The sequence below is a fragment of the Aedes albopictus genome, chromosome 2 (assembly GCF_035046485.1).
Source record: "Aedes albopictus strain Foshan chromosome 2, AalbF5, whole genome shotgun sequence".
NCBI lineage: Eukaryota > Metazoa > Arthropoda > Insecta > Diptera > Culicidae > Aedes > Aedes albopictus.
This window is the reverse complement of record NC_085137.1, coordinates 271,784,683-271,802,695: the sequence shown is the minus strand read 5'-3', so window position 1 is coordinate 271,802,695 and position 18,013 is coordinate 271,784,683. Positions and strand designations below refer to the sequence as shown.

Sequence of the window (18,013 nt, the reverse complement as noted above, 5' to 3'; positions counted from 1 at the left end):
TTTGCTTGGTTCGTCAGCAAGTGTCGGTGTTGCAATTGGCGGAGTAGTTGCCGAATGCGCAATGTAGTTGTTCACTTCCGTCAATTGGCTTTCCATTTTTTGCGCCATCGTCAAGTTGGAGCTTGTTAATTCATTAAGCACGCGGTTTAACAGTGTGCCGCATGATTGAAAGTGCTGACTAATTTCTTTCCGAGTGTTTTTATTCCTGCTATTATTGGACGATAAAGTTACTTGTGTTTGTTGTAGTAATTGCTCGATGTTATCAAACAAGTCACCGAGAGAAATTCTTTTCAGGTCGGCAGCCATTCGATGGAAAGCATCTGTTTGGTTCTGGATCGCTTCAAAAAGTTGATTCTGCTTGAAAAGTATTTTCCGCGTATCGATCCCAGAGTTGAGATGCACTTGACAGTAATGGCACCTTGAAAGACATGTTAAATTCTTCTCGGTTCCGCCGTACACCGATGCAGGTAGCGTTGAACGCTTTATCACAGAACTCGCATTTCCATAGAAAGTGGTTGTCCGTAGTGTTGCACGTTTTTATACCACACCGCACACTTGGGCTATTTCGATACATACGTACACGCGGCTTTGTCAAAACGTGAAAAAATACATCTCGCCGCGACGTCGAATGATAAAAAATAAATAAATAAACTATCACAGGTTCGCGCGCGGACCCGGGGTCAAGAATGTGTGCAACTGTATAAAAAAATGTTTAAGTTAAAAATAAATAAAATACACGCAGAGCGCTGTAAAAGCGCGTTCGAACTCAAAGGTGGTTCGCACTAGACTTTTTCACCAGGAAAGCTTTATCCGTTCGTCAGAAGTTCTTCCTCCGGGATTCCCCCGGTAATTCTTTCCAGCATTGCTCCAGGAATTCCTTCCGAGATTCTTAGGAATTTCTTTCGAGATTCCCGGGAATTCCTTCCGAGATTCTCAGGAATTCCTTCTGAGACTCCCCGAGAAATCATTCCGATATTCCCGGGGAATTCCTTCTGAGATTTCCTCCCGAGATTCCCTCGGGATTTCCCCGGGCATGTCTTTTGGAATTTCCCCGGAAATTCCTTTCGGGATTTTTTTTTCGGAATTTTCCCGGAAATTCCTTGTGGAATTGCTCCGTGAATTTCTTCCCGGATTGCCCCGACAATTCCTTCCAGAATTCCCCCGGCATTTCCTCCCGGGAATTCCTTCTGGGATTTCCCGGAAATTTCTTCCGGGATTGCCATAAGAATTTGTTCTGGGACTCCCCCGGCAGTTTCTTCAGAGATATCTTCAGAAATGCATTCAGGGATTTCTCCAGAAGTTGTTTCAGGGATTCATCAATGAGTTCATACAAGGAGTTCTATCATGGATTCTCCCAGGCATTTCTTTAGGGATTACTTTAAAGATCCCTCCAGGAATTCCATCAGAGATTTCTCAAAGAATTTCTTCAGGGAATCCTCTAGAAATTTCTCCAAGGATTTAAAAATTTGAACGAAAAACTAATTAATTAATAATCCACATTCAAGGATTTTCGTTCAATCGATGATGATGTTGTCATTTATTTGCTTCTCTGTACTTTGTTTACGATATGAAGTACTACTACCAACCACCGGTGGGGAGATGAGGTAGTATTTTACCAACGATAATGCAAACGCATGGTGCGAAAACGCCTTTTAATTTTTTTTGTCTGAAACTTTGTAAAATGCACGAGTTTCTTCCACTTTTTGGTACAAAATTCTAATCCGTTTGTATTTCCCCCCCCCCCCCCCCCTTCCTATATGTTTTGTTCTCTTCGTGTTCACAAGTTAGTCCTGGCCATCCAGAAGAACAAATTAGACAACAAGTTTGTGTCGTCACCAAAAAGCGCAGATCACGCTACGAAATACTCAGTAATTCCAGATAAATTCCATAGAAATCCGTTACACAATCCTCACCATGTCATTTAAAAATGTGACCACCTAACCTCGAGTCGCCACAAATATATTGACCTTCAACCAGAACTAATTACTTCAATTAAAAAGTTAGAAGTTCATGATTTCAATGTAATTAAAACAAAAAAGAATCAGGCTCAGTAAAGCGAAATATGCGATTGAGCCTAAAAATATAAATAGATTAATAAAATAAAATCAAGCTGTACATATTGGGATACAATGTTCTGATAATTGTTCTAAAGTAGTTTTTGTTTCACTGAAAGCCCTTTAAATTTTGTACTTTTATCTGATGTTACTTAAAATGTCAGCAAGTTACCTCCAATATATATGTAATCCGCGACTAGAACTTTACCGAATTCACGTTTAAAAAAGTTGTAAGCATTTGAATAAAATAAAATAATAAAAATAAAACCGCTTTACACACAATTGTTTGATACACTGTATTTGCATATACCTACAAGACCTATTCAAGCAAAGCTGTAGACGCGTGGTTGTTCAGCAAGACCAGGTTAGGACATTATCGTACCTACCACATGATATACAAAGTAAACTCTCAGTTAATAACTGTGCTGAAAAGACGGCTTTGTGCAAGAAGAACATATGCATGGGCTGAACTGAATCTGCGTAATTTCTTAGGTAGTTGGCCGATGCGAATTCGAATATTAATATTTTTATTTTTTTTTTAATCCCTAAAAAATCGAAGAGGCAAAAAATTTACAACTCATGACTTTAGTTTTGATTGGAAAATTTCTATCATTAAAAACAGTTGAAAAATATTTTTTCAATAGTGAGTACATTTTTTATTTGTTCTAATAGTTTCTTTTCGATTTAATTTCTTTGTTTCTTATTAATTTTTATCACCCTACCGTTCCCGATGAGAGGTCTACGACATAAAATAAAAATAAGATTTGCATTCGCCCGTGTAGTTGCCGGCTTAGAATAGCACTACGGACCCCCTGTTCCGGGGGTAAAAGTCCACCAAACAGGGAACCCCAATCCAAGGTGTCAGGCGACCCGTGCTGAGGGATGAATGGTTGAGGGGGTTTAAAACATGCTCGATCTTTAACGGAGCCCGTAACGTGGGTAGATCTCCCTTTTGGGTTGCGTTACGGAGTAAGATCTACCAAACTGAACCCTGGTGGCATCCAGCTTGTTAAGCTAGGGTAATGCGTTCTGGTAATAAGGATTCATGGTACAAAGCCCTTGTTACTAGTGACAGTTTCTAAAATTGCATTTATTTTGCCTTACGGATAGTTAAAGACTCGGTTTGTCCTCGCCGAGACTACACTTTATGTAAAAAAAAACAAACATGCTTTGCGTATCTAATTGCGTAATAACCTACTAAGGACTGATAAGTACTGGTGATGCAAGGACTCACGTGAATTCTTATTACCGTACGCATTCTCTAATTTAACAGCGTTTTGCAACTAGCCTAAAGCCCCGGGTTTTTCAATGTTGTCCTGGGACTAAACTAGAAGCGAGACACGGATGAAGCCAGAGTTCCGATGCATGGACAAATATCAGTTCTACCGTTTAGGTTTTCTCAGAAATAGAAACGATTATGTGTGAACAAGGGCGCACTTTCGCTGGGATTTATTTCCCTGTGAAAACGGTACTTTTTCATCACATTCGATTTCTCGAACCTCTGAGTTAACAAAACAAGATCTGTACAGAAATCGATGCTCCATTGCCTCTCAATGACAATGGAGTAGTACGACATGCACTAAATACTAAGGATACGGGTATTGCTACAAAAGATCTAAATACTGGTCGCAGTGGCTCATCCGAACAGAAAAAAAAAAAAAGATTTGCATCAGTCTATACTGTGAGAAATTATTAATTACCTGTACACGTATGGGCCAACTTCATTAAAAATCATTTTCTCTGCATTTCCGTTTAAATACTGCTCTGCATTTGTGACATTGAACAAAAAAATTTTTATATACAGATCGACAGGCGGTGTTTTCCAAAGCTCGAATATTTCTCCTCCATTTTCGAATATAAGTTTCTGAAATAAAAATATATAATTTATAAAAAAAACATTATTAATCATTTAGGTGTCCGATTTGAATGCGGTATTCAGAAAATTTGAAGTTGATAGAGTTATTTAGGAGTACAAGCGTTGAACTAATCCTCTAAGAGACTTGATGAAATGTTACAGTCCATTGTAATTCCCTTGTTGGTGCAGTCGCAATGCTCAATGCATAAATACTTTTTCTGTAATATTGTCTAAATTTATATGCTCAATAATGTCTTAACTTATATGCTCCAACTCGTCAGCTACGTAGTAAAAAACTTATTCGTTGTAGGTTTTTAACATAGTAATCACGCTAATTTCGGGTTATTAAATCGGATGATGTCCACTTACAATCAACATTGTGAAAGGATTGAAGTAGCTATGACCATGAAATAGTTATTTATGCAACAAGTTGCAAAATGGTGGTTTATACAGCACGAGTCGTACAATTATCCAATGAGGCTTGCCTAGTTTGATAAATATGATGAGTGCTAAAAAATGAGTTTTGCAACGAGTTGCATACACATTTTTTTTTGCAATTATAAAAAACCCCAATCAGTATGATATATGTTTATTAATTTATTGTCGTCGATCAGTTCGTAGACCGTTACAATTCTTAATAAACTAATGGCTGCAGTAATATTATATTTGCATTAATCAAATTGCGCCTGACTTCTTGCATAATAAGCTTTTTTAAGGCATGTTTCTCATAGTTAAATCGATTCTATCGCTATGTTCGATTGAGCGATATTTGCCAGAAAACCGTTCGCCAGAAAACCATTCGCCAGAATGACAAACGCCAGAAAACAATTTGCCATAATGTACCATTTGCCAGAATATTATTTTCTCGAAAGTACCATTGGCCAGAACTTAATATTTCCTTATTTTCTCATAATGAATTGATAGTAAAGAGGTGGTTGCGAAAATTTGCTGGATTTATTTTAGTCCCGTGATCACTGAATAACGAATCGTAATTTCGTTGTTGTGGAACAGGAAACGGAACGGTTTTTAAATTTGTTAGGTTTCGCAATAATTAGCTAATACTTCTACAATATTAACGCTAAGTACCGACAGGCAAAAAACGTGCAACTGTTCTTTTTTTTTGCTCATCCATATATCAGCAGTTTGTGAACCAAATTTCAATCTTTTTGATTTAACGGAATCCTACACTATCCTAGAGAGGTGTAGTGAAAGCCGATTGGAGTTTGTTGCTGCTTCCGGTGAGAACCAGACGAAAACATTAGTTCCACATTTTTAACTTCTTCCTGTTCCGTTTTGTTGCCAGATTGGTTATGAGTACCATGACTTTGTGGCGAGTTCTTTTGGAACCTCAACAAGATAGCAACGTTCTGTCTTCGACAAAGTTGTTCAGAACAACAACCACTTCCTGGTGATGGATTTCATTGTTCCGAATATCACCACCATGTGGCGTGTGTATAGTAACTTCCGGTACGACTTTGGTGGGATATAGCACGAGATTGAAGCTAGATAGGGAGGCACGATCTTCGGTAAAGTTGTTCAGTGATGAAGAACATAGTTCTGAATTTCACCACCACGTAGCGCTAGTGTAACAGCTACTTCCGGTACGAATTTGGTGGGATATAGCACGAGATTGAAGCCAGAGTGTGTGATGTGATTTCGTCCGGGTGCCGGTGTAGCGCGATTTTGCTTCGGTGGTTCGATTTTTTTTTTAAATTTTCTTTTCTATTTGGAAGTGAGCATTTCGACGGCGGCGGACCCAGCGTGCATCAATGTGTGGTGGGATTTCGTCCAGGTGCTGGTGTCGGAAGTGAGCATTTCGAAGTATCGTAAAGCCTCCCGGTCGACGCGCGTGTGGTCGTTCTTTTTTTCCGCATTTTATCATTATGTGCCGGTGGTGCCTTCCCGAGCAGGAGAAAATAGCTGAACAATACCAAACCAAGGCAATACCAAAATAATAATCGGCGACTTTTCCATACAAATAGCGATTTTTTCATAATTGAATAATACCTCTAGCAGTCCTATACACCAAACCATAAACTCGTTAACCCTTTATAAGGCCTAGAGAACCAGGCACGAAATCCACTAGTTCTAAATTGGAATATAAAGTACATGTGGTGTAATGAACAAAAACGTTTTTATTTTCAAAAAATTCGATGGTTGATTTTGTATAAAAAAAATGGTCTAAATTTCAACTTTTTGTCAACAAATTTTAAAATGTTGTTATTTTGTGATGCGTTTATTAATTATGCTGATTTTTTGGCAGGTTATTGCCCTAATATTCATGAGTTACTTGTGTGGATTTGAACTCAATTGGTCAATTATTTTGGACGATATGGTAGTTTTAGTACATGACCATTTATGATAGTACATTTTTTCAAAAGGCTGAGTGTCTAAAAGTAATGAAGCAATTAAGTTGAATTTTTGTCATCAAGTAAAAGGAACATAGGCCTTTCATTCCCCGTCATTAGATTTTCAACTCGCTTACCATAACAGAATTTCGAGCTTATAAACCTTCATGCACTCAAAAATAGCAGTTTTTGGAGAGACATTTTGTTCTAAAACAGCTCATTTATATTTGTATGGCTCAAAAAAATCATGAGTGTTCACAAAGGCCTAATGTGTCCATCAGTTCAAACAGAAGTTGTAAAAATTCTCTAAACGAACAGAAAAAAATATGTGTATAAGGTGGCAATATAGTTGCCACTGCCTTATAAAGGGTTAAGGTATTTTATCAATACCTACAAAATATTAAAGTATGTTATTTTCAATACCTGGGTAACTGACCAATACCTTGTTTTGGTATGATACCAGACTTTGGTATGCTGCAGTCATATGGCAGTTATTCGTTCCTGCTCGGGTTCATGGAGCACCAAATCGAAGTCGTGATTTTAAAGCATTCACGTAGATGCAAATGTAAGGGTACATTACATATACAGCTAGTGTATGGCACGCGTGTGTTAGAGCCGAAATTAATTCCAGTAGGGGTGGTTCGGTCGTCCACATTAGTGCGCGCTTGCCTTTGTCATTTGTTCGACGTAGTGATACATAGACAAGTAGCGATGGAGACACATAAATGGGTGAGCTCGTTTCATGCTATTATTATATTGTGAATATTCGTTGTAAAATTACATGACTGTCTACGTAGATTTTTTTTGTATTTCCCAAAGCACACTTTGTATAGTCCGCCACTTCAAGTAACGGCGCTGACTCTTTTTTTTCAGACTAGATTAAGTTTTGTGAAGAAACATTGATCGATCATCTGACGTGAATGATCCATTGCTTGCTTTCCGCGTAAAGCGAACAATAGCGCGAAAGTCTTCACAGCATGATTAAAAATCAAAAAGTTATATGTATGATCAAAGTGAATCATGATCCTACGATATGTACATGCGCTAGTGTATATAATACTCTAAGCATCGCGTTCAGTTCATCCCTGTATGGATAGAACTAAAGACTTCTACTTCAAATTGTGGTGTGGACGCGCGACAAGATCTTCTTTTTGGACTGTTTAAGTGAGGAGTTGGGCTGCAAAACGGTGAGTCGATAAGGAGAGCGTCCAATATAGCTCTGGTCCTCACAAGTTCCTACCTCATGCTTCCACGGGTCAAGCGATGACAAAGACCGCCAGCTAAGAGTTGTGTGCTTAGCTGGTAGTGCAGCCTGGGCACTGTTGTCCTTCTGACTTCAGCTAGATTGAGGAGGTACGATCCGAGTGTCTGTTCACCAAGGAGGTGCGGCTCAAACAGCGTCTGTTCTGGCATCCAGCGGCTGAGTAAGAAACGCTGCACCACGCCCAGCTAGATCCAAGGTGGTAGCCCCATCAGCGTATTCGTCCCAGTGTTGGTTGGGACGTTAAACAGAACTGGCACGATGGCCCTCCGGCGAGACAGGAGGTTTGGCGTAGGCCAAATAAGCCACCCGTAAAAATCCCCATTGCGAATAACATAGGAGAAAATACGACTCGATACAATCGGCAAAGACCCACGCGAAGAAATAAGGACTACGATTGGAAACTTGGAACATGGAATTGCAAGTCATTAGGTTTCGCAGGATGTGACAGGATAATCTACGACGAACTACATCCCCGCAACTTCGACATCGTGGCGTTGCAGGAACTTTGTTGACTGGACAGAAAGTGTGGAAAAGCGGGCATCGAGTGGCTACCTTCTACCAAAGCTGTGGCACCACCAATGAACTGGGAACAGGATTTATAGTGTTGGGCAAGATGCGACAACGTGTGATCGGGTGGCAGCCGATCAACGCAAGGATGTGCATGTTGAGAGTTAAGGGCCGTTTCTTCAACTACAGCATCATCAACGTCCACTGCCCACACGAAGGGAGACCCGATGACGAGAAAGAAGCGTTCTACGCGCAGTTAGAGCAAACATACGATGGTTGCTCGCCGCGTGACGTAAAAATCGTTGTCGGTGACATGAACGCGCAGGTAGGAATGTACAGACCGGTAATCGGGCGAAACAGCCTGCACATCGTATCGAATGATAACGGCCAGCGATGCGTAAACTTTGCAGCCTCCCGTGGTATGGTAGTCCGAAGCACCTTCTTCCTCCGCAAAGATATCCACAAAGCCACCTGGAGATCACCCGACCATCAAACAGAAAACCAAATCGACCACGTTCTAATCGACGGTAAATTCTTCTCGGATATAACCAACGTCCGCACATACCACAGTGCGAATATAGATTCGGATCACTACTTAGTCGCTGTATGCATGCGCTCAAAACTTTCGACAGTTATCACCACGCGTCGAAGTCGAACGCCGCGGCTCAACATCGAGCAACTTCGTAACGTAGAGGTGGCTCAAGACTACGCGCAGCAGTTATCAGTGGCCCTACCAACGGAAGAGCAGCTTGGCGCAGCTACACTTGAAGATGGCTGGAGGGACATCTGATCCGCCATAGGTAGTACCTCGGCTACAGCACTAGGCTTCGCGACTCCGAATCACAGAAACGACTGGTACGACGGCGCATGTGAACAGTTGAAAAACGAGAAGAATGCAGCATGGGCGAGAATGCTGCAACATCGTACGAGAGCGAATGAGGCACGTTACAAACAGGCGCGGAACAGGCAGAACTCAGTCTTCCGGATGAAGAAGCGCCAGCAGGAAGAACGAGATCGCGAAGCGATGGAAGAGCTGTACCGCGCTAAGGACACACGAAAGTTCTACGAGAAGCTGAACCGCTTGCGCAGAGGCTTTGTGTCACAAGCCGGCATGTGCCGAGATAATCACGGGAATATTCTCACGAGCGAGCGTGAGGTGGTCGAGAGGTGGCGGCAGCATTACGATGAGCACCTCAATGGCGACGTTGCAAGTACCGAAGGTGGCGTGGTAACAGATCTAGGAGTATGTGCACAGGACGAAAGACTTCCGGCCCCTGACCTTCAAGAGATTAAGGAGGAGGTTGGCCGGTTGAAGAACAACAAAGCCGCTGGAGCAGATCAACCACCAAGCGAGCTACTAAAATACGGTGGAGAAGCACTGGTGAGAGCACTACACTGGGTCATTACCAAGATTTGGGAGGAGGAAGTATTACCGGAGGAATGGATGGAAGGTATCGTGTGTCCCATCTACAAAAAGGGCGACAAGTTGGATTGCGGGAACTACCGCGCGATCACACTACTGAGCGCTGCCTACAAGATACTCTCTCAAATTTTATGCCGCCGTCTATCACCGATTGCAAGAGAGTTCGTGGGGCAATATCAGGCTGGATTTATGGGTGAACGCGCTACAGCGGACCAGATGTTCGCCATCCGCCAGGTGTTGCAGAAATGCCGCGAATACAACGTGCCCACACATCACTTGTTCATCGATTTCAAATCGGCGTATGATACAATCGATCGAGAACAGCTATGGCAGATTATGCACGAATACGGATTCCCGGATAAACTGATACGGTTGATCAAGGCGACGATGGATCGAGTGATGTGCGTAGTTCGAGTATCAGGGACACTCTCGAGTCCCTTCGAATCTCGCAGAGGGTTACGGCAAGGTGATGGTCTTTCGTGCTTGCTGTTCAACATTGCTTTGGAGGGTGTAATAAGAAGAGCGGGGATAAACACGAGTGGGACGATTTTCACGAAGTCCGTTCAGCTGCTTGGTTTCGCCGATGATATTGATATTATTGCTCGTAAATTTGAGACGATGGCGGAAACGTACATCCGACTAAAGAGTGAAGCCAGACGAATCGGATTAGTCATTAATGTGTCGAAGACAAAGTACATGATGGCAAAGGGCTCCAGGGAGGAATCACCGCGCCCGCCACCCCGAATTCATATCGACGGTGATGAAATCGAGCCGGTTGAAGAATTCGTGTACTTGGGCTCACTGGTGACCGACGACAACGACACCAGCAGAGAAATTCAGAGGCGCATTGTGGCAGGAAATCGTGCCTACTTTGGACTCCGCAGAACTCTACGATCGAATAAAGTTCGCCGAAACACGAAGTTAAGCATCTACAAAACGTTGATTAGACCGGTCGTCCTCTATGGGCACGAAACATGGACCCTACGTGCAGAGGACCAACGCGCCCTTGGAGTTTTCGAACGGAAGGTGTTGCGTACCATCTACGGCGGAGTGCAGATGGAAGACGGGACTTGGAGAAGGCGAATGAACCACGAGCTGCATCAGCTGCTGGGAGAACCAACCATCGTCCATACCGCGAAAATCGGGAGGCTACGGTGGGCGGGTCACGTCATCAGGATGTCGGATAGCAACCCGACTAAAATGGTTCTCGAGAGCCATCCGACCGGTACAAGAAGACGTGGAGCGCAGCGAGCTAGGTGGGTCGACCAAGTGGAGGACGATCTGCGGACCCTACGCAGAGTGCGGAACTGGAGATAAACAGCCATGGTCCGAGTGGAATGGAGGCGGCTACTATGTACAGCAGAGGCCACCCCGGCCTTAGCCTGACCGGTAAGGTAAGTAAGTGAGGAAAAATGTTCGAGAGTATCGTGTTGTTCTTTGCTGTGTATGCATCGCTCCTGTATGGAGTGAGTATCGCAGCATAATCGTCCGCGTTTGCAATTATCTCGCGCGAAATCGAAAACATTAGATACGCGGGTGTTTAGTATTATGTTGTTACTTGTTTTTAAATGCTTATGGTTTGGTTTATTGATGTGTCCTTTGTTGCGTTCAGTTTATTCCTGCGTGGAATGGTCTTAAAGTTTCTACTCCCTGATGCGGTGGAGACGCGCGACAAGATTATTTTATTAGATATGTTTTCGTATAGAAAAGTGGACAATTGTGCGCGAAAGTTAGTGTTTATTAATCCATTTTCAAATTACATCACCAACCATAGGTGACTCCAAAATTGACGATGTACCCTACCCTACTAACAACAATTCCTTCCTGAGACAAACGTGGAGATGCAGCGATTCGCGGTCTTTATAACAACGTTTGACGTTACTATAATTGAGAGCTCTCGAACTGTGCACATTGAGAATAGTGAGCTAGTCCCAAGCTCTATTCATTGGTTCCTTGTGCAATTTCGATTGCTTTGGTCAATCACGGAGTAGCAACTACGAATTGTGTGGTCATCTATCTATGCTCATGCTCATGCATGCTCATATAGCACGAGATTGAAGCCAGATAGGAAGTTGCGATCTTCGACAAAGTTGTTCAGGACAATGAGTACTTCTAGAGCATAGTTCTGAATTTCTCCACTGAAATATACACGATTGGAGTGTGTACGGGTTCGGTAAACTAATTACTAATTAGGTTTTAGCCGAGACTTGTGATATGCTAAACGATAGTAAATGATGCGCGCGTCCGTCCGGGTGTGCAGTCAGTAGGTAAACTGATGTTTATTGTTTTGTCTTCACTGCTGTACCATACAGCCAGTGGTGTAGCTAGGGGTGGATGCAACAGTTCTCCCCCTTTTAGTTATAAACATATTTACAAAACAGATTGAGCAAAACTTAACTGCCGTAATCATCTCTTTAAAAATTTCAAATAAACGGCTAAACTTAACTACCGCGAAACAATTGCGAATTCGGTGAAACAAGCATACCGGAAACAAATTCAACTTAAATGTCTTCATGGCAAGTTACAATTCAAACAAACATACAAACAAACAAACAAATTAGTAGTGTTCGCAACTGCGAATAACTGGGTATCCCTAGCGCCACGGTCACTAGTTCAATACCGATGAGGCACCTTCCGTGCGAACTGTCAGCAGCATTTGATATCCCCTTTCCTTTCCCATCCTTTTTTTGTTGTTGTTTCTTACTAACCCGAGCCAGCCGCGGTAACGGCTTTAACCTTACTAACACTAGCATAAGATTTGAAATGTCATACGTCGTCAGCCAATCAGGTACTATTTTTCAAAAGCCAATCAAAAACAGCTTTTAATAAATTTGTACGCTCTCGATTGATTTTGCGTTGTAAGTTTTTCATTACTACCTAACCATTATAAAAGAACGCCAAGAAATGTAACCATCATCAGTGTTTAATAAAAATTCGAAGTGCTAACATCTAGTGCCAGTTTTGTTTCTCTCGAAAGAGCCTGCCTCGTTTCTGGATCTGACTCTCGAGGCAGATCGTGTCCGTTCCTGTTAAGTTCCTGCTTCCGCTGGGCCCTTTGCTGGATTACGCTGATCGCTGTCGTGTTGCCGCTACTCATTAAGAGTTGTTTCTCAAATAATTTTCCAAATCTCCGAGTTAGCGGTGCCGACAGGCAGGTTTTCTGGCAATTGCGCATCAGTTTCATCGCGAATCGTTGGTAGTGGACCAACGAAGAATTCCCTGCATCGAACGCCGTTGGCAGTGAGCCAACTGCTCCCTTCGTTCCTTGTTGGCAGTGGGCCGGCAAGAATTCCATCTACCGTGAATCAAACCTGTTGGCAGTGGCCAACATAGTGGTCCTTCTGCTCCGGATGAGTGAATAATACAGTCTGCGAGCCGCGGGTGATCTTCTTCATGCCGCAAAAGTGATCAAAAGAATGTGCTGAGAAAGTGAGAAGAATATTGACCTTGGCTAGTGAAAACAACCACTGCCGCTGTGATAGTGGACAGTAAACAGTAATACGAAACTCGAACGTAAAAAGAAGTGTGTGAATTTGTTTCCGTCTGGCATCATCGTGTGTCTCGTCGGTTGCTCTACCAGTAGCAACAATTTTCTTTCCTGATGTCAGTTGGTCGCACTCCGATCAAAACCGCGAAGGAGGCAATGGAGGAGGTAAAGTCGCTGGTCCACCAACGTGGCCAGATTAAAGGTAAGGTAACCTAGATTTCCAATGTCTTGGAAAACGCCGAGCAAGATCCCTCTCAGGTGAGTGTAGCCCTGCTCAAAGTGTTCGACAAAAAGCTAGAAGCCCATTATTCCGAATATTTGAAAATTCATAAGGAGATTCTTTTTGCTACTCCTCCTACCAAAATTGATGAGCAAGATGAAAAGCTCAATGAATTTGACAATCTCCACACCGATTGTTTGGTTCGGTTGGAAAATCTCATCCATCCAGTTTAAGTAAACCCGTCATTTCCACCCAGGCAAGTTCCTTTACGCCAGCTAGTGCCACTCAAGTTATCGTTCAGCAACAGCCGCTCAAAGCACCCATCCCTACATTCGATGGGCGTTATGAGAATTGGCCTCGGTTCAAGTCAATGTTTCAAGACATTATGAGCCGATGTTCTGATTCCGATGCTATCAAGTTGCATCACCTAGAAAAAGCACTAGTTGGTGCTGCTTCCGGCATTCTTGATGCCAAAACGCTCCCCGATAATAACTACTCACATGCTTGGGACATATTGATCGACAGGTATGAAAACCCGAGAGTCATTATTGACACTCACATAGACGGGCTTCTAGCTATAAAAAAGATGTCTAAGGAATCCTATAAAGAACTGCGTGAATAAAGAACTGCAAACGTGAAGGTTCATGCCACAACTTCCAACACCAACGTGGAGCCTTGTCAGTTTTGTGGCAAGAATCATTTCAATTATCTCTGTCCCGATTTCGCGAAGGTAAGAGAGTCACATGTTTGTTTAAACTGCTTGCGTCGTGGACACCGGTCCGTTGATTGTTCGTCCAAGAGAAACTGCAGCAAGTGCAATAAGCGTCACCATTCCCTCCTCCACGAGGAAGGAAACAAACCTGAAAGCAGTATGAATCCCAGCAAACAGTCCACCCCGAGTAAAGGAGAGAATGAACGTGTCTCCTTGCCGGTAACACCGCAGGCTACCGGTGATGAGTCTGCTAAGTCCGCTTCGTCGTCGTCCGTTATTGAGTCGTCCGTCGTTTCGCTAAATGTGTCTCTTCCGAGTGTCTTGCTTCTTACTGCAGTGGTTCATCTAATGGACAGGAATGGTCGACCCGTTCGTTGTCGTATGTTCCTTGATTGCGGCGCCCAGGCCAATCTCATTACTACCGCCATGTACGAAAGGCTTGGTCTGGAAGGATTTCCTGTCGCAGTAAACATTGTTGGTGTCAGCAATTCTCGAACGAAGTCTAGTTGCGCTGTTACGGTGAATCCTGAATCTCTCTATAACGACTTCCATTCATCCTTGCTTGGTGACTCCGAAGATTACGAATGTTTTTCCCACCAGACCTGTGGATCCCTCTCGGTGGAACATTCCGTCTGGACTTCAGTTGGCGGATCCCCGATTCCACATACCTGCCGAGATCTATTTGCTAATCGGTGCCGGTCAATTCTTCAGTCTACTTCGGACTGGACATTTCGTTCTTGGCGAAGGACTCCCGGAACTCCGTGAAACCTAGTTGGGTTGGGTAGTTGCCGGTGAGATTCGTGATGAGTCCGCAGCGTATGTCAACTCACATCAGGTCAATTCTGTTACCATCGAGTCGCTCAATGAGATGATTAAACGTTTCTGGGAGATTGAAGAGGTATCCAGTGTTTCACAGCGTACCGTTGAGGAAGAGGAGTGTGAAGAAAAGTTTCAAAAATCCCACCGTCGTGATCCGTCTGGAAGATATGTCGTGAATCTTCCATTCAGAGAAAACCTCCCGCAACTCGGTGACGCTTGGCGCTTCGTCGTTTCTACTTTCTGGAAAGACGTCTCCTTCGTGACCCAGAGCTCCATGCCCAATACACCAGATTCATTGAGGAGTATGAATCTCTGGGGCACTGCCGATCCATTCGCGAGTCTGACGATCCTCCTGGTATGTTAAAATACTATATGCCACACCATGCCATTCTTAGGCCATCGAGCTCCAGCACTAAGCTGAGAGTTGTGTTCGATGCGTCGGCCAAGCTTCCCTCGAAAACATCTCTGAATGAATTGCAAGTCGGCGCAGTCGTCCAGAGCGATCTTGAGTCAATCATTCTACGTTTTCGAAAACACTCTTACATGTTTACCGCAGACATTGCCAAAATGTTTAGGCAGGTGTTCATTGATCCATCACAAACAGCTTTCCTCCGCATTTTCTGGCGATCACAGCCTTCTGAAACTCTCAGAGTCCTCGAGTTGCTAACCGTAACATACGGAACTTCCGCCGCTCCCTTTCTTGCGACCAGAGTTTTGCTCCAACTGTGTGTTGATGAAGGCGATGAGTTTCCGCTTGCAGCAGGTATAATCCGCGATGATTGCTATGTTGATGATATTTTGTCAGGGACCGATAGCATCATCAAGGCTGTCGAATGTCGTCAACAAATACAGGGCTTGTTGCAAAAGGGTGGCTTCCCGGTACACAAGTGGTGTGCCAATGATCAGAGAATCCTCGAGGGTGTTCCAGAGTCTGATCGTGAAACTCTTGTGCAATTGAATGAAATCTCCGCCAACGAAGTAATAAAAACACTCGGTCTTCTGTGGAGCCCGGCCGGCGACGAATTTCTGTTCACGATCAACACAGATCTTTCCGATACGTCTGCTGTTACCAAACGGATCATGTTCTCCAAAATCGCCAAACTTTTCGACCCGCTCGGTCTCGTGTCGCCGGTGATCGTTCTCGCAAAACATCTGATGCAGAAGACCTGGGCTCTGAAAGTTGGCTAGGACTCTCCATTCGAAGGAGAAATTCTCAATTCTTGGTCACAATTCCGTACCTCTTTGAACGAAGTCAAGGACATTCGCATCCCAAGGCATGTGATGGCTCCGCAGTATGAGTATGTTGAATTACACGGATTTGCTGACGCATCTGGGATCGCGTATGGAGCCTGTCTTTATGTTCGTTGCGTCCAATCAAATGGTTCGATCTCCGTGAAGTTGCTTCGCAGCAAATCCAAAATAGCTCCCCTTCAAGAACTAACAATCCCTCGTAAAGAGCTTTGTGCTGCTTTACTGCTCTCGAAGCTGGTTCAAAAAACCATGCCGGCCATGGAAGTGGGGTTTTCTTCGTTGTTTCTATGGTCGGACAGTCAAATTGTCCTTGCATGGCTGCGGAAGCCTCCGGCAATGTTGCAACCGCTTGTACGCAACCGTATTGTGGAAATTACCGTTGAAAATGGCCATAAGCAATGGAACTACGTTCGTTCGCAAGAAAACCCTGCTGATGTAGTTTCACGGGGACAGCTACCAGGAGCTCTGAAGTCAAACTCTTTATGGTGGAACGGTCCTGAGTTTTTGCGATCCCATTCGTTCGATCAACCAGACGTAGAGGATATTCCCGAAAAGCATCTTCCAGATATCAAGTCCGCTTTCGTGGTATTGATGCCGGTAATTAACTCCGACGATCTACCATTGTTCAAACAATTCAGCTCATTCCGTAAGTTGCAACGTGTACTTGCATACGTGCAGCGCTTCATTAGTAACTGTCGGATCAAGACTGTTGAAATCCGAGTTAGGAAGCGTGTTCCTACAATAGAGGAGCTGAGAGCATCACTGCACACCATTGTAAAAGTCGTCCAACAAGAAGTTCTGATGGACGAAATCAGAAGGGTTGAAAATCATGAGCCTTGCCGAAAAATTGGTATGCTAGGCCCGTTTCTCCAAGACGGAGTTCTGCGTGTAGGCGGACGGATTCAGAATTCTCGTGTTCCGTTGATGACGAAGCACCAATACATTTTGCCCAACCATCCGCTGACTGACCTCATTATTCGGGCATACCATGAGGAAAACCTCCATGTTGGACCATCAGGTCTATTATCTGCCCTTCGGTTCTGGTTGCTTGGATCTCGCTCAGCTGTACGAAAGATAACGCGAGGCTGTGTTCGTTGTTTTCGGGTAAAACCTAAGGGTGTTGTTCAGTATATGGGTAACTTACCTACCGGTCGCGTAAAGCCTGCCCCTCCCTTTGAAGTTTCCGGGGTCGATTACGCAGGGCCGTTTGTTATTAGGCAAGGATCTAGTAAGGCCGCATATGTGAAGGCATACATTGCGGTTTTTGTATGTCTGGTGACCAAATCAATTCACCTAGAGCCCGTGTCAGACCTGACGTCTGCTGCCTTTATTGCCGCCCTACAAAGGTTCGTTAGCCGAAGAGGATTGGTCAGAGAATTGCACTTGGATAACGGCAGCAATTTTCGAGGTGCCAGGACGGAGCTTCATGAGCTTTTCGTCCTGTTTCAGAATAATGCCACGGTAAATGAGATCGAAGCATTCTGTCAAACGAAAGAAATTGCCTGGAGCTTTATTCCTCCAGAAGCCCCTGAGTTTGGAGGCTTGTGGGAAGCTTCCGTAAAGAGTACTAAGTACCACCATAAACGAATACTGAAGGAAGCAAAGTTGATGTTTGAAGAGTTCTACACACTCCTCACTCAAGTGGAAGCAATCCTTAATTCAAGTCCTTTGTTTTCGCTTTCCGATGATCCCACTGAGGGCGAGGTAATAACACCTGCTCATTTCCTTATTGGAAGGCCAATGACCGCCGTCCCTGAGCCTTCCTACGAAGGGTTGACCAAAAATCGTTTGTCAAGGTGGCAACACCTGCAGCAGATGAGAGAGGATTTTTGGAAGTCATATGCTCATGACTACCTTGTCAGTTTGCAGCCGAGGGGTAAACATCAGGTCCGTATTCCGAACGTTCGCACAGGTTCTGTTGTCTTGTTAGAGGAGAAGAGTTTGCCACCACAGCAGTGGAAACTGGAAAGAATAGTCCACTCGTATGCCGGAGAAGACGGCCTCATCAGGGTCGTTGACGTACAGGTGGGAGATACAGTGTACCGACGAGCAATAACCAAAATTTCTATTTTA

General features: G+C 43.8%; 1 protein-coding gene across 11 annotated transcripts in view; it reads right to left on the bottom strand.

Moving 5' to 3' along the window:
* Positions 1 to 18,013, bottom strand: part of LOC134288082 (scavenger receptor class B member 1) — a 682,758-nt gene that overhangs the window by 479,670 nt on the left and 185,075 nt on the right. For 10 of the 11 annotated variants that reach the window (XM_062851798.1, XM_062851801.1, XM_062851795.1 and 7 more), the window contains one exon: positions 3,755 to 3,918. The exons of the other annotated variant lie outside the window; for it this stretch is intronic. In XM_062851798.1, coding sequence (XP_062707782.1) covers positions 3,755 to 3,918 — 164 coding nt within the window. The remainder of the gene's footprint in view (positions 1 to 3,754; positions 3,919 to 18,013) is intronic. 11 annotated transcript variants of the gene reach the window in all.